This window comes from Schistocerca serialis, chromosome 1 (genome assembly GCF_023864345.2).
Source record: "Schistocerca serialis cubense isolate TAMUIC-IGC-003099 chromosome 1, iqSchSeri2.2, whole genome shotgun sequence".
Taxonomy (NCBI): Eukaryota; Metazoa; Arthropoda; class Insecta; order Orthoptera; family Acrididae; genus Schistocerca; species Schistocerca serialis.
Genome location: NC_064638.1, coordinates 76,677,910 through 76,703,497, shown reverse-complemented (window position 1 = coordinate 76,703,497; position 25,588 = coordinate 76,677,910). Strand labels below are relative to the sequence as shown.

Sequence of the window (25,588 nt, the reverse complement as noted above, 5' to 3'; positions counted from 1 at the left end):
CACAGTGTATAGAACTCATGTAATTTAGTCCTACGAAAGTACGACGGGCGTTTGAAAAGTCCGTGCAAAGTCCGAGAGATGTCACCACCGGCACATATCAAGGTCATGTTTAGTTAGTAGCATCTTTGGAAAGAACGCACACCAAGTTTCAGCCGTATTGGTCTATTTTTTTGTGTTTGGCATTCGCGTGAATCAAGGAAGTCGAGTGATTGTCAAGAAATGGACGAAAAAGAATTTTGTGTGGTGATTAAACATTACTTTATGAAAGGGAAAAAGCCTCAGGAGATAAAGAGAAGCTTGATAGACATTACGGTGACTCTGCACCTTCGATTAGAACAGTTTATAAGTGGTTTCAAAATTTACGGAGAGGCCATATGGCCACAAGTGATGCTGAACGTTCTGCACGCCCTGTGGAGGTTACGACTCCAGAAATCATTGATAAAATCCATGATATGGTGATGTATGAGAGAACGGTTAAGGCGCATGAAACTGCTAGTGCTGTGGGCATCTCGAATGAATGGGTACATAATATTTTGCATAAACATTTGGACATGAGAAAGTTATGCGCAAGATGGGATCCGGGTTTGCTCACGCTTGACCAAAAATGTAATTGCGTAAAGTGTTTCAAGGATGGTTTGCAGCTGTTCAGGAAGAATCCGCAGGACTTTAAGCATCGTTTCGTCACTGTAGATGAAACATGGATACATTATTATACTCCCAACCCAACCAACAATCTAAACAATGGGCCATTCCTTCAGCCAGGAAGGTTATGGCAACCGTCTTTTGGGATTTGCAAGGGATAATCCTCAATGACTATCTGGAAAAGGGTAAAACTATTACAGGTGAATATTATTCATCGTTACTGAACCGTTTGAAAACCGAGTTGCAAGAAAAATGCCGGCGATTGGATAGCAAAAATGTCCTTTTCCATCACGACGATGCACCAGCACACATCTCAGCAGTTGCCGTCCCAAAATTAATGGAAACAGGATTCCCACTCGTTTCACATCCCCCCTATTCTCCAGACTTGGCTCCCTGGGACTACTATTTGTTCCCCAATTTGAAGAAATGGCTGGCGGGACAAAGATTTTATTCAAACGAGGAGGTGATTGCAGCAACTACTAGCTATTTTGCAGACTTGGACAATTCCTATTATTCGGAAGGTATCAACAAATTAGAACAGCATTGGACGAAGTGTATAAATCTAAAAGGACACTATGTCGACCGAGCGAGGTGGCGCAGTGGTTAGACACTGGACTCGCATTCGGGAGGGCGACGGTTCAATCCCGCGTCCGGCCATCCTGATTTAGGTTTTCCGTGATTTCCCTAAATCGCTCCAGGCAAATGCCGGGATGGTTCCTTTCAAAGGGCACGGCTGATTTCCTTCCCCGTTCTTCCCTGATCCGATAAGACCGATGACCTCACTGTCTGGTCTCCTTCCCAAAACCAACCAACCAACACTATGTCGAAAAATAAAAAAGTAGTTTTTATTTTTGAATGGACTTTTCAAACGCCCCTCGTATACGGTCTGGCATAAATCAACAGTGGGGAAGGCTCTGGTTGGAGAACCAAAGGTGCAAATCTGCTTGGTCGGAAGTTCCACAGTAACTGCGAAACCACTAAAAAGGGTTGGGAACACCACGGGCAGATAGACCACGAATGCTGTATTGCTCTACTTGGGTAACTTGATATGTTCATCCCTTCCAGATGCTCAGTCCGAGTTTCAACTCCTTACAGCCACCACGTGAATGTTGACAGCGCCAACAGTGAAGTTGTGTTTTTACGAAAATGGAACAAGGGAATTTAGATCAACGTTATGACATCAGGTTTTGTATTAAACTTGGGGAACCGCCGAGTGTAGCCTTCGAAAAGTTGAAACAGGCCTATGGAGAACATTCCTTATCAAGAGCACAAGTTTTTCGCCGACACAAATCGTTTTTGAAAGGCAGAGAACACGTTGAAGATGAACCTCGCCGAGGGAGACATTCAGCTTCAAAAACCGACGAAAACGTCGAACCTATGCATACTCTTGTTCCTCAAGGACAAACTGTTAAACAAGTGTTTTACAAAACTGTCCTTGATGGTCTGAGGAAAGGGGTGAATCGGGTGAGAGCAGATATTGTGGATAAGTGGATGTTGCATCATGGCAATGCTCCATGTCAGACTGCCATTTTCATCATGTCCTACAGGCCGCGTGTTTACGTGATCTGACTCCTTGTGAATTTTTTCCCCGAAACTGAAAAATGATCTAAAAGGACGTCATTTTTGGACTCTGGAGAACATTGAAAAGAATGTGACCGACATGTTAAAGGTCGCACAAGTTCAAGCCTTTCAGCGCTGCTACCAAGACTCGGAACAATGACTACGACAGTGTGTAGCTGCCGAAATGAACTACTTTGAAGGGGACAGTATTGTTGTTTGAAAAAAATAAAAACTTTGGTAGGTAAACAATCAGTCGCTTTATTTTTCTCGCACAGCTCGTATACTGGGCTGGTACTCATGTCCCGCCTCAGTTACTCGGTTCGGAAACATTTCGAAAACGTCCACACACTTTCCCATGGGATAATATTACACATGGACAGATGGGGTGCACAAATTCCGTCCCCAGGAAGAGGGATGATGACAGGGAGGGCTGGAACGACAACCTCTACCACTAACGTTGCCAAACCCGTGTTCACATGCCAAGCCGTACAGATACTGGATAAGGCCAGGAAAAAAGAGGAAGAAGAGACCATAAGGCCCGTTTCACACTGGGACACTGGTGCTGGTCGCCAGTGACGGTCACCGGTAATTGTGATGAACACTCCTGGATCACCAGTGTCCGACACCGCAGGTATTGCCAACTGATTAATTAGTGAAATGGACTCGAGCGAGGAGGAACTTTTGTTGGTACTTCTAAGGAGGAGGAGGAGGAGGAGGAAGAGGAGAATAAAGACAAAATGCTTATTACACGTACATCCACTGCTACATGATCGGCTGGAGGAAGGATTGTTTTATACTCATTATGTCGTTTGAGGATACGTTAACTATTCAGAGATTGCAGGACATGTCACCTCGTTTAGTCCGTGGAGGAAATATTGCGAACAGTGCTCGTTTTTCCCGCGTGCCATTCGAGAGTGGAACGGTAGAGTGACAGCTTGAAGGTGGTTCATTGAACCCTCAGCCAGGCACTTTATTGTGAATAGCAGAGTAATCACGTAGATGTAGATGTAGGTGACTTTGCAAACTACTTCGTTAGCCCTGAAGGTGAAGTGGCGTGGCAGCAGCAAAAAATGTAATTGCTAGAAATGTTACGTGAACGTTAATGTGGTCAGGCCTCATTGTTCATCTGGCATTGTGCAATTATTACTATGTTAACGTCCACAGCTCGTGGTCTCGCAGTAGCGTTATCACTTCCCGCGCACGGGGTCCAGGGTTCGATTCCCGGCGGGGGCAGGGGTTTTCTCTGCATCAGGGTGTTGTGTGTCTTTCATCATCAATTCTTCCTCATTCACTTGCAAGTCGCCGTAATGGCGTTAAAGAACTTGCGGAGTGGCGGCCGAACCGCCCCGCGAGGGGTCTCCCGGCCACCAACGCCATACGCTCATTTGTCCACTATGTTAACTGTAAGAAATCACATTATTGTGTTCACTGAACTGACTGGAACTTACAATTAAAATTACAGTGTGTCAGGAACTTGTACCTCAATAACATTATAATAAATTAATAAAATGCATTATTGTAGTAGCCTTTGTAAATAGCTGTAATTAAGAATAATATTTTAACTCTATTTTGGACCATATGGTTTAGATAAGTACTTGTTCCATAGATCATGAATACGGCACTTCGTAATGATGTGGAACGTGTCAGGTTAATAAAAGGTGTCTATACAATATATTACATTAGACAACATATTGCATGACACTCATTATTTTAATTTTTGGGGGGGGGGGGTTGGGAAATTACCCACTTACTATATCCAAAAATTCATCTAATAAGTAGAAGGAGTTGCCATTAAAAAATTCTTTTAATTTCCTTTTAAATGCTATATGGCTATCTGTTAGACTTTTGATGCTATTAGGTAAGTGACCAAAGACTTTTGTGGCAGCACAATTTACCCCCTTCTGAGCCAGAGTTAGATTTAACCTTGAGTAGTGAAGATCATCCTTCCTCCTAGTGTTGTAGCCATGTACACTGCTATTACTTTTGAATTCGTTCGGATTGTTAATAACAAATTTCATAAGTGGATATATATAGTGTGAGGCTACAGTGAAGATTTCTAGCTCTTTAAATAAGTGTCTGCAGGATGATCTTGGATGAGCTCCAGCAATTATTCTGATTACACGCTTTTGTGCAATGAACGCTCTTTTACTCAAAGATGAGTTACCCCAGAATATGATGCCATACGAAAGCAGAGAATGAAAATAGGTGTGGTAAGCTAATTTACTCAGATGTATATCGCCAAAATTTGCAATGACCCTAATAGCATAAGAAGCTGAACTCAAACGTTTTTCCAGTTCAACCCCTCATCAATGCATACACCTAGAAATTTTGAATATTCTACCTTAGCTGTCGATTTCTGATCGAAGTCTATATTTATTAATGGTGTCATTCCCTTTACTGTGTGGAACTGTGTATACTGTGTTTTGTCAAAGTTTAATGAGAGCCCATTTGCAGAGAACCACTTAATGATTTTCTGAAAAACATCGTTTACAATTTCACCAGTTAATTCTTGTCTGTCTGTCTGTCGGGTGCGATAGCTATACTTGTATCATCGGCAAAACGTACCAGCTTTGCATCTTCGTGAATATAGAATGGCAAATCATTAATATATATCAAGAACAGCAGAGGACCCACCTTAAGGCGCAGGAGAAAAGGGGGCGAGGGATGCAAATGTGCTTGAAGGTTACTACCCTCCTAGCCACCACTTTGTTGCTATAGTCATCCCAAATAGCGGGACGACTTTCTACTTCACTTATAATGAAATCAAAACTCATGGCTACAATGTGTACAGTATAATATATAACGAATGTTTCGTGGCGGGAGCAGGAGGGGGGAAGCGAAAGAGCCGCTTGGTTTCAATAGCTGTGTCAGAAAATTACTCTCAAATGAAGGAGAGCATAATCACAATTTAAATTAAGTGAAATAATTGTTAACAAACGCCGGCCGCGGTTCTAGGTGCCACAGTCTGGAACCGCGCGACCGCGACGGTCACAGGTTCGAATCCTGCCTTGGGCATGGTGTCGTTAGGTTAGTTAGGTTTAAGTAGTTCTAAGTTCTAGGGACTGATGACCTCAGAAGTTTAGTCAAACGAAAGCCGAACGATTACAAAATAAACTGTCGACTGAATGCAAAAGCAAAATCTTGTCTAACGATCTGAAGAAAAATCCTATTTTCCTTCAGATCAAGTTCTTATGAAAAGTCAGTTAACATATCAGCACTGTGTATTCAGTCGCCGAGGGACAGTGCTGGGACAGACGCAGAGTGTGACACTGGAAGGCAGAAACGTGAATTCAGTCTTCTAAAATTGTGTCACTACGGTTTCCTCTTTCAATCATGGCAAATCGAATTTGCAAATACCGAGACAAAGTGATAGCAGAACAGAATACCAACTACAATCGTTCAACAGGGCAAAGGCGATGTACTTTATATCTGAACGGTTCAACATAAAATATGTGTCCGCAGCTCGTGGTCGTGCGGTAGCGTTCTCGCTTCCCACGCCCGGGTTCCCGGGTTCGATTCCCGGCGGGGTCAGGGATTTTCTCTGCCTCGTGATGACTGGCTGTCGTGTGATGTCCTTAGGTTAGTTAGGTTTAAGTAGTTCTAAGTTCTAGGGGACTGATGACCATAGATGTTAAGTCCCACAGTGCTCAGAGCCATTTGAACCATAAAATATGTGATGTGGTCCTACTCAAGTCTGGATTTATCGTTAAGTAGGCTCCAACAGAGATAGCGAGGGGCGCGCCACAGAATAGGCAACTCTCTCAACCCAAATACGAGCCCAAGGTACAGGGTACAGGATCACGGTTGGGTGTGGAACCATAAATACAGACGTTTCTTGTCTTCCCTAACCTTGAGTCGGAAGAATGTATATAAAAGCTATACAAAAATTATGGTCAGTACGCAATCAGACCAACAACCGGGGCACAATTCTCAATAATCAATAATGATAAGTTAATTCTCAGGCCTGTTGCGACGAAACACACACACACACACACACACACACACACACAGACATATATATATATATGATGGTCGTAAGGTACCAGGTAAACCTGCAGCGGGTAAGACTATTAAATGCCCAGAACTATTTTACCTTTTAAATATTAACAGACATAGATAAAGGACTACAACAAGATAACCGTTGAAGGAACAAGTAGCAGGTGTTACTGACAACAGTGATACTTAGTCGCCAGACCTGCTGCGACCCAGCATATACATACATTAAAAATAAGGAAGTTTAAACAGCAATATACAGGGTGATTCAAAAAGAATACCACAATTTTAAAAATGTGTATTTAATGAAAGAAACATAATATAACTTTCTGTTATACATCATTACAAAGAGTATTTAAAAAGGTTTTTTTTTCACTCAAAAACAAGTTCAGAGATGTTCAATATGGCCCCCTCCAGACACTCGAGCAATATCAACCCGATACTCCACACTCTCTGTAGCGTATCAGGCGTAACAGTTTGGATAGCTGCTGTTATTTCTCGTTTCAAATCATCAATGGTGGCTGGGAGAGGTGGCCGAAACACCATATCCTTAACATACCCTCATAAGAAAAAATCGCAGGGGGTAAGATCAGGGCTTCTTGGAGGCCAGTGATGAAGTGCTCTGTCACGGGCTGCCTGGCGGCCGATCCATCGCCTCGGGTAGTTGACGTTCAGGTTTCATAACTAACCTTTTTCGTAGGACTCTCCATACAGTTGATTGTGGAATTTGCAGCTCTCTGCTAGCTCTGCGAGTCGATTTTCCTGGGCAGCGAACAAATGCTTGCTGGATGCGTGCTACATTTTCATCACTCGTTCTCGGCCGTCCAGAACTTTTCCCTTTGCACAAACACCCATTCTCTGTAAACTGTTTATACCAACATTTAATACACCACCTATCAGGAGGTTTAACACCATACTTCGTTCGAAATGCACGCTGAACAACTGTCGTCGATTCACTTCTGCTGTACTCAATAACACGAAAAGCTTTCTGTTGAGCGGTCGCCATCTTAGCATCAACTGACGCTGACGCCTAGTCAACAGCGCCTCAAGCGAACAAATGTACAACTAAATGAAACTTTATAGCTCCCTTAATTCGCCGACAGATAGTGCTTAGCTCTGCCTTTTGTCGTTGCAGAGTTTTAAATTCCTAAAGTTGTGGTATTCTTTTTGAATCACCCTGTATATAAAACTAGTACTATGTTATCTTGCTGACAACGCTAATAATCAGTCGCCAGACCTGCTGCGACCCAACATACACATACATAAAAGGGGCTTAAACAGCAATATATATATATAAACTAAAACTATTTGATCAACCAAGTCACAAGCCCAGAGTACAACTACTAGTGGCTGTAAAACTTTTGGTAATAACAGTATTTCCGACTGTATGCTGAGTGAGCACTGAAGCTCTGTCGAAAGGCTTTTCTTGTGGATTGCCGTAAACAAATTGTGATTCAACGACGCACGTTAATAACAACAGGAAATATCAACGGTGCCCTGTCGAAAGGTAGTAACGTTGCCAAGTGATTACTAATCACAGAGCCGTCCGGTGTGGCCGAGCAGTTCTAGGCGCTTCAGCCTGGAACCGCGTGACCGCTACGATCGCAGGTTCGAATCCTGCCTCGGGCATGGATGTGTGTGATGTCCTTAGGTTAGTTACGTTTACGTAGTTCTCAGTTCTAGGAGACTGATGACCTCAGATGTTAAGTCCCATAGTTCTCAGAGACATTTGAACCATTTTTGAATAATCACAGGGCAACGACGTATTTCGTTATAACAGTAATTTCAACTGTAAACTCATTGAATACTCAACGGCGTTCTGTCGAAAGGCTCTTCTTGTTGCTTGCCGTTAAACAAATTGTCACGAAAGGTAGTAATCTTGTCAACAGTATTTAATAATCACAGAGCAACGACATATTTGGTTATAACAGTAATTTCAACAGGCGTAAGCTTTTTGTTAAACGTTACAGCAATGTAGTGTTCCATGGGACTGGCAATAAAACCACCCGCATGTAATTACCGTTTCCAAAAAGGATCGTCGGACAAAAACGCACAACTTTGAGCCTATACCGAAGTCGTCAATCTTTTCTGTAATTATAGAATACATTTTATATTTGTATATTATGACCACTCTAGAGAACTCAAATCATCCCTGTGATAACAACATGGATACTGCAAAGAGCAATCTTGTGAAGCTCAGTTCGTCTGTGAGACCCAGAAGCTAGTAGATGACGGCGACGTATTGCTTGACTTTCAAAACTCATGCTATGCGGTTCCGCACTGTCGCTTACTGAAGAAATTACAACCTTACGGGATATCTTATCAGGTTTAAGATGTTCACAACTTCCGAACAGATAGAACACAACATGTCTTCTTCAAAAATGGTTCAAATGGCTCTAAGCACTATGGGACTTAACATCTGACATCATCAGTCCCCTAGACTTAGAACTACTTAAACCTAACTAACCTACGGACATCACACACAACCATGCCCGAGGCAGGATTTGAACCTGCGACCGTAGCAGCCGCGCGGTTCCGAACTGAAGCGCCTAGAACCGCTCGGCCACAGCGGCCGGCAAACATGTGTTCTTTAATGGGACGAAACTCGCGTATGATGATTTTTTTTTGTTTTTTTTTTTTTTTTAGGGCGTGCAACTACAGTGGTCATTAGCGCCCAGACTAAGTTAGGAATACACTGCGAGGCACCGAGGCACAAGGTTAAAACAGCAACTAAAAAGGACAACACTATAAAAGGCACATTAACAGGTAAAGTATTAAAAGAAAACAACATAATCAAATGTCCTTAGACAGGTTTGTCAAGTGGATAAAACGAAGAACGCGAGCAGCTGCTCCTGGGTCATCCGCTAAAATGTCATCCAGAGTACATGGCAGGCCAAGATCAATGCGCAGTGTATTAAAATTCGGACAGGACGTTAAAATGTGGCGTACCGTCAGCAATTGCCCACATGGGCAGAACGGCGCCGGCCCATCCGTCAGTAGATGGCGATGGCTGAACCGGCAGTGTCCAATCCGTAACCGGGCCAAAACTACCTACTCCCGCCGAGAAGGGCGTGAAGAGGTCGTCTAAGCCGTGGGGAGAGGTTTCAAGGCCCGAAGCTTGTTTTCAGTAAGTGTAGACCAATCGGCATGCCACAGCGATAAAATGCGCTGACAAATGACCCTGCTAAAATCAGATGAAGGCACACAACAAGAACCTGTCCGAGGCTGGAGGACCGCAGCCATGGCCGGGGCATCTGCAGCTTCGTTCCCAGGGATACTGACATGGCCAGGAACCCACATAAAGGTAACCGGAGATCCGTCTTCCCCAGCTGCTGAAGAGAGCGTTGGATCCGGTGCACGAATGGGTGAACTGGATACGGATCACGTATGTTGAAGCAACTTCAGGGGTGTCGAGGACCGTCACTGTTCGCAATATACATTGAAGTGACAAAAGTCATGCAATAGTGGCATACACCTATACAAATGGCGGTAGTATCGCGTACACAAGGTATAAAAGGGCAGTCCATTGGCCGAGCCATCAACTGTTTTCGGTTGAATCATGTGAAAAGGTTTCCTATGTGATTATAGCCGCAAGATGGCAAACAGATTTTGAATGAGGTGTGGTAGTTGGAGCCAGATGTATGGGACACTGGAAACCGTTAGGGAATTCAGTATTCAGAAAACCACAGTTCATGAAGGTGCCGAGAGTACCAACTTTCCGGCATTACTTCTCTTCACAGACAACTCAGACTGACGACCTCCACTCAACGACCGAGAGCAGCGGCGTTTGCACAGTCAGTGCTAACAGACAAGTAGTATTGCGTGAAATAACCACTGAAATCAACGTGGGACGTATGATGAACGAATCTGTTAGAACAGCGCGGCGAAATTTGGCGTTAATGGGCTATGGCAGCAGACAACCGACGCGAGTACCTTTGTTAACAGCACAACATAGCCTGCAACACGGTAACATGGTCAAATGACTCCCGATTTCAGTTGGTTAGAGATGGACAGTTAAATTTTAAAGTTTACAATCATATGGCATACTCATTCGGGTACTGTGTGATTTGAATACGGGATACATTTACTCATTCAAGATATATCCCGGCGCTGGGCAACCTTTAGCAAAAACAGTGATGAACTATTCACACCTTTTTACGGAAAGTGGCATTACGTCTACATGGATAATTGTTATAACAGTGTAGAACTTGCAGAGAAGTTACTTGAAAAGAAAATTCGAGTTTGTGGAACGATACCGCAAAATAGAGGATTTCCGGAAAAATTAAAGCGCGCAGAAGTCAATGTGTTTGAAGTTTGACATCAATGGAAAGGCGACAAGCGGCCGGCGACAAGCCAAGTTCAAAATGTTCAAATGTGTGTGAAATCTTATGGGACTTAACTGCTAAGGTCATCAGTCCCTAAGCTTACACACTACTTAACCTAAATTATCCTAAGGACAAACACACACACCCATGCCCGAGGCGGGGGACTCGAACCTCCGCCGGGACCAGCCGCACAGTCCCAGACTGCAGCGCCTCAGACCGCTCGGCTAATCCCGCACGGCGACAAGCCAAGTAATCCGAATTTGCGCTGCCGGCACCAAGCGAATAAATTTATACGAGACGTGCGGACGGCAGTGTTGTTATTATAAAAATCATAGAAGTAGTCGAGACACAAGACAAAACAACTGAAAATTAAATTTCGTGTGCAACTACTGAGAAATAACTTGAATGCATTTTTTTCCTAAATAGAATACTTTTATAAAGTAAATACGTTGAGAAGAAAACGTGCCTAGGTTGATGACCGCTTTCCAATGAGAAAGAATTGCACGTGAACACCGGACAAGCAAAGAGAAGATCACAATAAATGCGACTACAGTCAAAACACTTCAGATAAAACCTGTCTATAAAGCATTACTGAGCATACTTATTGCCTACGTCTCAGTTCTCTTAATTGTTATTGTACAAATCGTACCAAAAATGTCGCATTCTTAATAGCTCTTTCATATAATGGTGCCTCAAGGCAGCATTATGTCATACACTCCCGTTCCATGTTGTGGTCTTCAGTCCGCAAGCAGGATTGATACTGTTCTCCACGCTAGTCTTTCATGCGCACTTCTTTCCGCATCAGCATGGCTACTTACCTTACAGCGATTTTAATCCGTTTTCTGTCACCGATTACTTCTTTCTTCTCTAGTAATGTGTGTTGTGAAAAATGCAAGTCGGCGCCGTTGTTCGGAATCTACATTATAATGTAGATTCCCCTATAACCGGCTGTGTGAGTTCAAAGGTTGAAGAAAGAGAACAGCTTACCACATCCAACAGGACCACGTGTATAGTAGTTTCTATGGTAATGCCTTTTTGTTGTCGGAGCTCCATAGGAAACTATTGTTTCCGCCTGCAGCGTGTGTGTGGTTCCGTTGAAAGCTGGCAACAGTGCTGCCAGCTGTCGGGGGTCTGTGGCGGTTTTCACCAGTAATGATTAATGAAAACTACCTCAGCCGCATTATTACGCATTTATTGTGTTATGACTGGTTTCGTTTCTTTGAACATCTTCATGTTGCCAAGTTATGCCGAAATCAAGACATAAATGCTTTGGTCTATGTAACGTTAAAGATCAAATCCACGAACACTGCTGATCGCTTGGCGGAAGTGTGGCGAGCAGACACGACATGCTGCGTACAGTAACGTTACTAATGGCGCCTTGCTAGGTCGTAGCCATTGACTTAGCTGAAGGCTATCCTAACTATCTGCTCTGCAAATGAGCGAGGCTTCGTCAGTGTGCATCGCTAGCTACGTCGTCCGTACAACTGGAGCGAGTGCCAGTCCGTCTCTCGAGACCTGCCGTGTGGTGGCGCTCGGTCTGCGATCACTGACAGTGGCGACACGCGGGTCCGACATGTACTAATGGACCGCGGCCGATTTAAAACTACCACCTAGCAAGTGTGGTGGCTGGCGGTAACACCACACTTCTTACCACTAGAACCATGCCGTAGTGATCCTTTGCGTCTGCCAGAACTACCGTAGTTGCTTCGATTAACAGAGTGCATAGCTTGTCTTTAGGTACCACGACTACACCTCTCGTAATATTATTAACCTCCCACAAAAGGCCTATTCTCGAATTAAACGGAACCATTATAGAATAGCTTTGTTGTCCGTCTGTCTGTCTGTCCGACTTTTAAGAACCCTTTTTCTCAGGAACGCATAGACATCAACTTCAAATTTAAGTCAGATATAATAGTCTATAGGCCCTTGGCGCTATAAAACCTTTAAACTCCTAGGTCAGTTCAGTCAGAAGATACGGCCATTTACGTCACACAGTTTAATATTCTAAAACTCACTCATCAAAACCTATAGGGTGCCTCCAGATGACTTAGAATCATGAAATTTGGCAACAGGCAAGGTTCCACAGTACAAGTAAAGGGAAAAAAAACGAAAATTACTTATCTGACATTATATGACACTAAAATAACATTTTTTGTCATTTTTTTTATCCGTCTGCCTGTTCGTCTATTAAGATCCTCTTTCTTTGGAAAAGCTTGACGTTTCAAGTCCAAATTTATGTTACATACTAAGGTCTATGGTCTCTTGGTGGTGTAAAAAATTTAAGCTTCTAAGTTAGCGTAATCAAAAGATTCGGTGATTCATGATACATGTTTTGTTATTGACAAACTCACTCATCAAAACATATAGCGTTACTTCCCGTTGATCTTGAATCATGAAATTCGGCAAGAAGCAAGATTTCACAGTACAAATAAAAATCTGAAACTTGTTAGACTGTAATTATATCCAGTGCTGTTTTTCTTAGGGAACGCTGGGGGATGCGTACCTCTAAACTTTTTCGTTGACAAATTAATTTTTTTACGATATTGAGAATTTGGACGAGTGCCAGGGGTTTATTTCACAGACGTAAATTTTTTATTTCATTTTTTCGTGTTGGTAATTGCAATACGATTGACACCAGTGCAGTTTTTGGTGGGAAAATCGATGTCATTGACTCAAGCATTTCGAAGCTGCGTCAACCGTTCTCGACAACTGAATCGCTGGCAGCCAGTTCGACAAGCATGTAGTACCCTCGCCCGCTAATAGTGGGCGATGGTAGTGCTAACGGATAGTCCGCAGCTCGTGGTCGTGCTGTAGCGTTCTCGCGTCCCACGCCCGAGTTCCCGGGTTCGATTCCCGGTAGGGTCAGGGATATTCTCTGCCTCGTGATGACTGGGTGTTGTGTGATGTCCTTAGGTTAGTTAGGTTTAAGAAGTTCAAAGTTCTAGGGGACTGATGACCATAGCTGTTAAGTCCCATAGTGCTCAGAGCCATTTGAACCATTTTTTTGCTAACGGATATGCGTATGCACGTTGATGACTTATTGATGACGTCATGGCTAAAAGCAGACGGGTGGTATCCCATGCTTCATGTGGTGTCACCGCCAGACACCACACTTGCTAGGTGGTAGCCTTTAAATCGGCCGCGGTCCGTTGGTATATGTCGGACCCGCGTGTCGCCACTGTCAGTGATTGCAGACCGAGCGCGGCCACACGGCAGGTCTAGAGAGACGTCCTAGCACTCGCCCCAGTTGTACAGCCGACTTTGCTAGCGATGGTTCACTGACAAATTACGCTCTCATTTGCCGAGACGATAGTTAGCATAGCCTTCAGCTACGTCATTTGCTACGACCTAGCAAGGCGCCATTATCATTTGCTACTTATCTTGTGATGCATGGCATGTACCGTCAGACCGATGTTCACCAATTATGGATTAAAGTTAGGTATTTCACAGCTACGTCCTGCTTTTGCTAGTTCATTTCCGTGTCCTGTTCCAGACCTCACGCCAGCCTGCGTGAGCTTAAACGCGTGCCTTTCGGCTTCACCTCGTAGTGGCTTGGCTGTCTTGCCAAGTCACAACACTTCAGTTGTAAGTAATTTTCGCTGCATTATATCCAATGTCGGAGTACCCTCAAACTTTTTTTTTTAGAAAAAAAGCGCTGATTATATCACATACAAACATATTTTATCTTTTGCATGTACATTGCGTTCATCATCCGTGAAAAACGTAGTAGAGGAATATTATTGCATAGAAACATACTAAGTAAATTGTAGTCATGTTTTAGCAAGTAGATCAAAAAGTTTTATTAAATATTCTCTCTCTACATATGGAAACTGAAGTCTCCTGCTCGCTTCATTTTGTAGTCTGAGGAACTATTATAGAGATTAGAAAAGGTCTTGGAATTCCCGGGACCAACATCTTGCCAATATCGATATCGATAACGGGCAAAAATCGTTGAGATTCTCGATTTCCACGGTGGATGAACTAAGTTTGTAACGAACGCTCAGCACTCGCACTTGGCCAAGTATTTGTTTACACCACCGATGGCACCAACCGAGACTTGGGAGTAGCGGTATGTAAATTACAATTCCCCTTAGCGTTTGTTTTTTGTTTTTTTTTTTTTCCCCGCACTGCCGCGATTCGCTCCGGTCCTCAGTCGGGAGAAATCGGTAAATCGATCAAACAGCATGTTTACTTCGGCACGTGCTGGCTGCATAGTGCACCCTGCTACCCAACACTTAACGGCACTCATTTCCTAAAATAATCCCTCAGCTAGAGTTAATTCGTCTATACTCCGTTAATGTTAATTCGCTTTGTGTGCGATTTGCACAATAAGAATGTCGAGTGAGGCGTCGTTAGAAAGTAAATTTGCTTACAGGAAAACAATATGGTTTATATCTTGCTAGAGAGGTACTTCAGTCGGTTTGCGATATCTCAGCCGTTGCGATGTTTTCATACTTAAATAACTATGTATATTTTTTATATCAGTATATTAAACGTATCTCATACAAATACGCACATGAAAATAAAAACGAAACGCTAACTAGCCTTATTTTCTTACTTTTCAAAGAAATTGATTTGTTGAAACCTCCACAGTTAAGCGAAATGTGACGAGCGACTAACCTTACTACCAGAAGTGAGCACTAATGCAATGACACCGGTACCAGGTAATACTTAAAAGTACCGCAATATCTGCTACAGGAAACCTGTGTTTTAAAGCGATATGCATACGAAACAAGCTTTACTGCGTACGCTGGGAATAAATTTATTTTAGTTTTCCCCTGATCGGAGGTTAAATGCGATAGTGTCACGTTAGCGTCTTTGTATTTTGTTGTTGTCATCATTTATGATATTACTGTGCTATTGAAACCCTTACTAAACAGGAATGTCTTTTTGAGACACTTCTATGATTGCGGACGTTTCGTGGATAATACGCTCCCACTCCTGTTCGCTCACTTCAAAAGTTGCCATTCTGCTTGTCTGCTGGACGCCGGATCGATAGCACGCGCTCCATGTGCAAGTACGACGTGTGTCGTTTAACGTTTATTTGTTCTTATAAACGATAATCAGAAGGTTTTAATCGTAATACAGCGTTCCTTAAATAGCCTTAACAAATATGTCATAAAACAGTACTTCTTCGGTAGCACTCTAAGCTACGAAAAATTTGCCCCAGTACCGCTATTTCCTTTAAAATGCACTTTTCGAAGTTAATAGTTGTGGAGTCGTTTGCTATAACAATCAAACTACGAAGAAATTAAATGCGGAACTACCATTAACCGATTTAAATTAACCAAAATTACGAGCATCGGCAGGAGTAGTAATGTTACATATTTTTTCAGTATTTTTGGTGTTCTACATTTGAAAAGCAATAGAAAAAGGAAAAACATTTAATACACATGCTTGTGAGAAGCATAATCTTACCCACCTACCTTCGCACGTGTTGCCGAGTGTCAGAGATGCGGACCCCAACATTCACGCCACAGATCTGACTCGGGGTTTCAGAACCAGAGATGTTCGTAGCGCCGTTGCAATACTCTTCGCTCAGTCAACTCTCGATTGCTAATAGTCACAAACTGGATTATAGCAAAGCGCAGATATTGATCGAGAGGAATAAAATATGAGGTATCTGTAGCTGTTGTTTACTTACTTCCAAGGTAATATTTGTGAAGCCACAACAGATAGAACTGCTGAAGTTGTTCTTTAATTGGCTTCGGAAACGAGTGGAGAATGTGATGATTGTGGAGTTTTTTTAAAATTATATTTTGATTAAATTATAATTCTCTTGTGAAGATTCAGAAATCTGTTGTGAGTTTTGCACCACTTGGCGGGAAGAGCAAAAACTTTTCAAAACCCTAAGTACTGTATGTGATAGTTTATATGTCACCTGAAATCGTTTGCAGAAGGCGTAGCGTTCTCGAGATTAAGAACAGAGTTCGCATTGCCGCTTAATTTATTTGTGTCGTGATCATGTTCGATCACGATCGGATATGAGACATAGCAACTACGAACAGAGAAACCTAAGGAACCAGACAGAGCTGGAAATTTTCTTTGCTATACTACACCACACATTATAAGAAATTGGATTTAAATCACAAACAAGGTAAATAGCAATGCGCCTTCTGCATTAACTACGGCGTTTGCCGACATGCAGTCGGTCCCTGGTAGCTGTATTAAAACTATAAAAACATCGTTATTTCTGTTGCGGTTAATAGGAGATGGACAGCATAGAAGTACTTTAAGTAATAAGCAGGCTCTACAGCATTTGAGAGCACAAAAACCAATTTAATTACTTTGTCAGTATTGTTAACAATAGGCTCCGTACATTTCAGTTTTATATCTTGCTGGCTGTTTCTTTAAATAAAGTCCTTTAACATTTTCGACATTTCATCTTAGCTGCACACATAAATTCTTACATAGCACCGCACAAATTTTCTAATAACCAATTAGTGATTGCGGACCACGCCACATACGCGTCCGCCGTCTTTAAAAAAATATATCAGGACTGTGCAATTCTTCAACTGTCAAAAAATAAGAAACACAAAATATCGCTATCGATACAACTTATGAAAAATTCGTAAGATATTCTTTGAAATATCAGGTGGTCGCTGCTCACCGACGATCTAAGAAATTTTTACACAAATTGTATGGCTTTTATGAGCCTGCATGGTTAGATTATCGAACGTAAGTTTATTTAAGCTATCGAAACAGATACTAATATTACAGGATTTGTCGCACTAGGGAAACAGTGATACAACTCAACACGGCACGCTTGAAATGTAGTCTGTTATGACGAGCAAATGTACCGCAACTTTGGTGTGCTTCGTACTTACGTCTAGCAAAGTCTTTGGCTTACGGTCATCAAAAAAGCATTTCCTCCTGTAGTCCTCAGTTTAAACTAAACCCCAGTAAATGTAGTTTATAAATACGTAGAATGTAAAATGTTTGCTGCATAGGAAGTAACAAAAGGGTTTCTATTTCTCTTTCAAAGAAATGATGTTCATTTAATTTTTTCATTCGATAAGAAGAGCAATATTTATAAAATAGCGATTAAAATAACAATAACAATCATAGTAATCAGAGGTTAAACATGACCTATTGATATAGCAGTGCAGAGTACGTATTCTAGGTCATAAGTCGTTTCGGGGCACAGCAGAACTAATGTCTTGCAAGATATACAACTTTTTACATAAAAAGGAAAGAAAGTAATTGTATCCAACGAGCAGGATCTATAAATACACTACTGGCCATTAAAACTGCTACACCAAGAAGAAATGCAGATGATAAACGGGTTTTCATTGGACAGATATATTATACTAGAACTGACATGTGATTACATTTTCACTCAATTCGGGTGCATAGAACCTGAGAAATCAGTACCCAGAACAACCACCTCTGGCCTTAATAACGGCCTTGATATGCCTGGGCATTGAGCCAAACAGAGCATGGCTGGCGTGTACAGGTACAGCTGCTCATGCAGCTTCAACACGATACCACAGTTCATCAAGAGTAGTGACTGGCGTGTTGTGACGAGCCAGTTACTCGGCCACCATTGATCAGACGTTTAAATAGGTGAGATATCTGGAGAATGTGCTGGCCAGGGCAGCAGTCGAACATTTTCTGTATCCAGAAAGGCCCGTACAGGACATGCAACACGCGGTCGTGCATTACCCTGGTGAAATGCAAGGTTTCGCAGGGATCAAATGAAGAGTAGAGCCACGGGTCGTAACACATTTGAAATGTAACGTCCACTGTACAAAGTGCCGTCAAGGCGAACAAGAGGTGACCGAGACGTGTAACCAGTGGCACCCCATACCATCACGCCGGGTGATACGCCAGTATGGCGATGACGAATACACGCTTCCGATGTGCGTTCACCGCGATGTCGCCAAACACGGATGCGACCATCATGATGCTGTAAACAGAACCTGGATTCATCCGATAAAATGACGTTTTGCCATTCGTGCACCCAGGTTCGTCGTTGAGTACAGCATCGCAAGCGCTCCTGTCTGTGATGCAGCGTCAAGGGTAACCGCAGCTATGGTCTCCGAGCTGATAGTCCATGCTGCTGCAAACGTCGTCGAGCTGTTCGTGCAGATGGTTGTTGTCTTGCAAACCTCCCCATCTGTTGACTCAGTGATCGAGACGTGGCTGAACGATCCGTTACAGCCATGCGGATAAGATGCCTGTCATCTCCATTGCTAGCGATAGGAGGCCGTTGGGATCCAGCACGGCGTTCCGTATTACCCTCCTGAACCCACCGATTCCATATTCTGCTAACAGTCACTAGATCTCGACCAACGCGAGCAGCAATGTAGCGATACGATAAACCGGAATCGCGAAAGGCTACAATCCGACCTTTATCAAAGTCGGAAACGTGATGGTACGCATTTCTCCTCCATACACGAGTTATCACAACAACGTTTCACCAGGCAACGCCGGTCAACTGCTGTTTGTGTGTGAGAAATCGGTTGGCATCTTTCCTTATGCCAGCACGTTGAATGTGTCGTCACCGGCGCCAACCTTGTCTGAATACTCTGAAATGCTAATCATTTACATATCACAGCATCTTCTTCCTGTCGGTTAAATTTCGCGTGTGTAGTACGTCATCTTCGTGGTGTAGCAATTTTAATGGCCAGTAGTGTATATTACGATTTTGATGATTTGTCCACTTACTCAGTTGGTTCTATTTGTAGAACAACATAATGCTCATTTCCTAAGGCTCCTTATCACGCTATCAGTATACATACATTGAGGTGACAAAATCCGTCTCTAATGACCTCGGTGACGACTGGACGTTAAACCCAATCTTCCTTCCTCTACTGAGGTGACGAGAAGTCATGGGATAGCGATATACACACATACAGCTGATGGTAGTATAGCTTACACAAGATATAAAAGGACAGTGCATTGGTGTAGTTATTATTTGTACTTATGTGATTCGTGTGAGACAGACTTTGAACCTGGAATGGTAGTTGGAGCTAGACGCTTGGACATTCCATTTCGGAACTCGCTAGGGACTTCAATATTCACAGCGTCAAGAGTGTGCTGAGAATACCACATTTCAGGCATTACCTCTCACCACGGACAACGCAGTGGCCGACGGCCTTCACTTAACGAGCGAGAGCAACGGCATTTGTGTAGAGTCGTCAGTGCTGACAGCCAAGCAGCAATGCGTGAAATAACCGCAGAATTCAATGTGGGACGTACGACAAACGTATCCTTTAGGACAGTCCGAAGAAATTTGGATTTAATGGACTGTGGCAGCAGACGACCGACTAGAGTGCGTCTGCTAACATCGCAACGTCGCCTCCAACGCCCCTTTGGGCTCGTGGCCATGTCGGTTGGACCCTAGACGACTGGGAAACCGTGGCCTGTTCAGATGAAACCCGATTTCAGTTGGTAAGAGTTGATGGTAGGGTTCGAGTGTGCTGCAGACCCAACAAAGTCATGGACCTAGGGCGTCGAAAGGCACTGTGTAAGGTGAAGTTGGCCCCATAATGGTGTGGCCTGTATCTACATGGAATGGACTGGGTACTCTGATCCCCGATCATTGACTGGAAATCGTTAAGTTCAGCTACTTGGAGACCATTTGCAGCCATTCATGGACCTCATGTTCCCAAACAAAGATGGAATTTTTATGGATGACAATATGTAGTGTCACTGGGCCATAATTGTTCGCGACTGGTTTGAAGAACAGTGTGGACAATTCTAACTAATGATCTGGACACTGAGATCGCCCGACATGAATCCTTTCGAACATTTCCGGGACATAATTGAGAGGACAGTTCGTGCACAGACTAATGCACCGGCAACACCTTCGCAGTTATGGACGGTTATAGAGGCGATATGGCTCACTATTTCTGCAGGGGACTTCCAACGACTAGTGGAGTTCATGCCAGGCCGAGTTGCTGAACTACACCAGACAAAAGGAGAGCCGGCCGGGGTGGCCGAGTGGTTCTAGGCGCTACAGTCAGGAACCGCGCGACCGCTACGATCGCAGGTTCGAATCCTGCCTCGGGCATGGTTGTGTGTGATGTCATTAGGTTAGTTAGGTTTAAGTAGTTCTAAGTTCTAGGGGACTGATGACCTCAGAAGTTAAGTCCCATAGTACTCAGAACCATTTGAACCATTTTGAACAAAAGGAGATCCAGTACTTCTTTGATCTCAGTGTGTGTGCTTTAACGTTTTGTTGAGGTTTAGCCCACACTAAAACACAGTTGGTACGCCACAAAGTGTGCTACTCTTAAAAGTGGTTGGTGACATTCCACTTTATTCGAGTATTTAGGGGACTTCACCTACCCTGTTTACTTCTAACCGAGTAGCTACGAAATTGTGAAATGACACACTTTTTATACTTCAACTTCTCCTAGGACGGACTTGCCAGTAGATATCTATTTCCATTTACAATACCGCAGGCTTCCATTGTTCAGTGTAACTGCAGTCTGCGAGTGACCAATGTGTCTGTCATTTTGATAAAAATGCGCACATCTCACTCAAAAATCTGAATTTAGCTAATTCTCATTCATTCCTGTACTTAAATACTATACTCGTATCATGCCTCAGGGAGAATTCTCTTCGTCACAGAAATATGAACAAGTTGCTAGAGGCTTTTTCTCAGATGTCAACGATATTTCTGTACATACCTTTGCAATTGGCACTCAGATTGCACCTGGGTGATGGCTTCAGATTACGGCAGCCTGACTATTCCTCTTTTGGTGCTAACATTTAACCACCTGAGCAATTCACAGACTGGTTCAAAGCTTTGAATCAGCTCGTTTAACGTACTTCAAAGGCTGATGTTGGAACGCTGTCCCGAAAGACAAGGAATGGGGTATCGAGTTTTGATCTTGCTCATACTTTTAATTAATAGCATAGTTAAGGATCAGCACAAACATCTCTCATTAGAAAAGAATTCATCATTAGTTTCTCACATAAACGTCTGAACATGAAAGTAAAGTAAATCTATAGAAAAAACAACAACCATTTTTTAAATTTTATTTACAAAATCTCTTTCGTATTTGAGACGTTTATGTGAGAGCAAGAAAAAATCTCACAGCCTTGTCGTGAACGAATGAGTTTTAATTTTGCAAATGCACTCGCTATTCGACATAGTTCCCTTTTATTTATTTTTCATTTATTTTATTTATGTATTTATTTTATCTAGAAAGATAAGAGTTTTCAGGTCCCCCCTAACTTTAATAGGCAACCTTGGAGATCAATTAACATTACAAAAGCAAGGAAAATCAAATGGTTCAAATGGCTCTAAGCGCTATAGGACTTAACAGCTGTGGTCATCAGTCCCCTAGAACTTAGAACTACTTAAACCTAACTAACCTAAGGACATCACACACATCCATGCCCGAGGCAGGATTCGAACCTGCGACCGTAGCAGTCGCACGGTTCCGGACTGCGCGCCTAGAACCGCGAGACCACCGCGGCCGGCAAGGAAAAATCGATGATGATAATAAAAATAATAATCTTTCCAGTGATGAACGTCATAGTAATTGATATTGCGATCAGTAATTTTCTCATAATGTAAGGTTCCTGTCAAATCAAACTCATGATGTACTAAAAGAAAAACAATGACATAGGACCAAACGAAATTTGGAATCATCTGGGACGACGCTAATAGGCAATGAAGGAAAAATAACGGAAGAGATAGTAGGTATATGGGCGAGAAAAGCTAAAGAAAGCTGACAATTGCACATTGATGCTGGTCCACTTTTAAACATATCGAATATACTGAGAACGCAGCTAATATATTGTAAACAGGAAGAGCCTTAATCTCTTCTTAAATGCAACATGATTTCCGGGTTTTCTACCACAATCATCTACTTGGGTAAAAAGGCTGAAATGGAGAAGGCGATGGAGAAAAATATGCTCTTTTAAAAATTTCGTTGAAGGAGTTTGAATACCGATAGGGGAAAGTCGGGTAAGCTGACGACATTAAGTTGTATTACGATTTTTCTGGTCTTTACTTTGACGTCAAATAGTTTTATTTATGTAAAACTTATTATTTCTTGTACCCCCTTTTAATTCAAGTTCTTAAACATTTCCTAAAACTAAAGATTTTTTTAGATGCTTTCAAAATGGTAAAGAACAGCAATCAGTTGTCGTTTCCGTTCCAGATTTATTACAGCAGATCCACATTTCGGCTAGTAATTAGCCCATTATCAATGCAGTATTTCGGAGTTGTTATAGATGCCCTAGCACGTCTACACCTGTTGTTAAGACTCGTGTCACTGTTCATGCCCTCTTTTTAGCTTGTTGAATTTATGCTCTACATTCTCAATTCAGCATAAGCGTAGACAGTTCGAAAGTAGTCTGATCTCGTCAGTCCAAATTGGTGACATATTGCTCCAATTCTTGTAATCAGTCATAACTGAATGTATTTTTAAGTGTGCCCACATTTTGTGGCAGATCCTGAAACAAGATAAGCAGTGTGAATTATTTGGTCCACAATGAGATTTTAGAAAAATTAAATGACAAAGATTTTATTTTAATTTTACTTTTAATCAAAAATAAATAGACAAAATAGTAATTTAAAACGAGATTTTCAAATGTGTTTAAATACGAATAAAAGCAGAGCTTACTACATTAGTATGTTTCTTTTGCATAGCGACGTAAAGTAACTTCAGGGAGGTTGAACTTTATGGCGAAGGAATTAATAGGCTTTCCACTTCTTACATTCCGCGTTACCTCTTTCATTGATTCCTTGCTCCATTTCTGTCGATCTGTCTTCCTTATATACAATTTCCCCATATTTATTATGTAGCCCGTAATCAAAATGACTTGACTGTACATTAAGATAGGAATTAGAAGCATGGCAACAGCGAGAGGTGGGTGTGAGACTAATTCACCATCTTAGCCTCTGTGTAATTCGTCAACGTAACCGCAGTCGATATTTTGGATACAGACTGAAACATGCAAAGAAAAATTTCATTAAACCGGTAAACGCATAAGTACATTTATAAGGCTTGAGAGCAATCATCATTAATATAAAAGTAATACTTACACTAAACTAATTAAACCGTAGGAAAAATTGTTGAAAACACAGCGTTCACTTCCAAGCCTCTGTTCTCAATAAAACAAAATGACCAACAAATTCCAGTTGAACAGACATGCCTGAGGAGCGCGCTAAGGGAGCAGTACCATAGTGCACGGCTGCACTAACACCGTCTACAGCGTTATCGGAGAAATTCAGAATTCTTCTTGTTATACTTCTCTTTAATTTACCCCGATGTTCCCCTACGTCTTTTATGTTTTTTTTTTTAAATTTAAAACTTATGATTCCATATAGCAATGTCAACAAAACACCCGTGTTTTAGTTTTTAGATGCCTCTTGATTGCCCTAAATACCGGGCTCAGCTTTTTTACATTACTATTTATATGGTTTTCATAGTCATGAGATAAGCCACAATCATGGTGATAGAAACAGATTACTACATATAGCGTGCCGCTAATCACAATCATTCTAGTTTTGACAAGACTTTTGCGTAAAAAAAAACATTGTTTTAGTCTTAAGAGTTCATTCAATCACATTTAGGTGCCTGGCAGAGAGTTCATCGAATCACTTTCACATTGGCGAAGAGTTCTCGGGCTTCCAGCCGGGTGGCGGTGTCTTCAAACTGTGACGTTTCGACGAGTGACATACTCATCATCTTCTGGCGAAGTGCCGAGACTTTGCGGATGCCGGTCCCTTTTATGTTAGATTTTCTTAATAGCCTCCCCATTTTGGCTGATGTGGGCCCCAACATAAATACCGTCTTCCGACCACCGCCGAAGACGAAAGAGCTGCTGGGCTCAGCTAAAGACCCACTCAAACTAAACACACCTGGTATATACAACATTGCCTGCGAATGTGGTGTGCAGTACATTGGTCAAACGCAGCGCTGCATCTCTAAAAGGTGCGAGGAACACATCAGGCATGTTCGACTTGGACAGATAGAGAAATCTGCTATAGCTGAACATAGCATCAAAGAAAACCACACCTTTGACTTCGAAAACACCAGGGTGCTGTGCCGAGCCGGGAGCTATTGGGATAGCGTCATTAAAGAATCAATAGAAATACGGGTACACGAGAATATTGTGAACAGGGACGAAGGCTATCAACTGAGCGCGGCCTGGAATCCAGCATTAGCCGCAATACGCCAGGAACGCAACAAGAACCGTCCAGCTCACGAGACGCGATCAGAATGCTCTGACGGAGACACGAACGGCGCACCCGCTTCCCCCTCCACCTCGCCCGCCGGCTCCTCTGTACCCAGCCTCCCGCGGCCAGGTGGTGGGGGGCACACCGCAGGTATAAAGGGACCGGCATCCGCAAAGTCTCGGCACTTCGCCAGAAGATGATGAGTATGTCACTCGTCGAAACGTCGCAGTTTGAAGACACCGCCACCCGGCTGGAAGCCCGAGAACTCTTCGCCAGCTGTATACGCCGGGAAAGCAGACATTCACTTTCACATTGTTTCCCTACTATTCCACTTCCGAAAAGTGCAGGGAAAACGGACACTTACATCTTTCAGCTTGAGCTCTGATATCTCTTATTTTACTACGATGATCATTTCTACTTATGTAGTTGGGTGTCAACAGAATATTTTCGCGTTCAGAGGAGAAAGTTAGTGACTGAAATTTCGTGAAAAGATCTCGCTGCAACGGGAACGCCTTTGTTTTAATGATTACCACACCAACTCGCTTATCATATCCGAGACACTATCTCCGCCATTTAGCGATAGCAAAAAACTTTTTCTATGTTCTACGTCAATCCTATGTGGTAAGGATTCCACATTGCACAGCAATACACTAGCAGAGAAGGGACAAGCTAGTAGCCAGTCTCTTTAGTGGATTTGTTGCATCGTCTAAGTGTTCTGGTAATAAAACGCTGTCTACATCCACATCTACGTACATACTCCAGAAGCCACCTTATGGTTCGTGACGGAGGATACTTTGTACCACAACTAGTCACTTGCTTCCCTGTTCCACTCGCAAATAGAGCGAGAGAAAAACTGCTGCCTATACGCTTCCGTACGAGCCCTAATTTATTTTGTCTTCGGGGCTCTTACATGAAGTGA

The 25,588-nt window shown here is 42.7% G+C and overlaps 1 protein-coding gene across 2 annotated transcripts in view; it reads right to left on the bottom strand.

Moving 5' to 3' along the window:
* Positions 1-16,007, bottom strand: part of LOC126462012 (organic cation transporter protein-like) — a 63,625-nt gene extending 47,618 nt beyond the window's left edge. Inside the window, exon 1 of one of the 2 annotated variants that reach the window (XM_050096041.1) lies at positions 15,943-16,007. In XM_050096041.1, coding sequence (XP_049951998.1) covers positions 15,943-15,989 — 47 coding nt within the window. In that variant the 5' untranslated portion in view covers positions 15,990-16,007. The remainder of the gene's footprint in view (positions 1-15,942) is intronic. The other variant, XM_050096042.1, reaches the window with a different exon arrangement.
* Between the last annotated feature and the right edge of the window lie 9,581 nt (positions 16,008-25,588).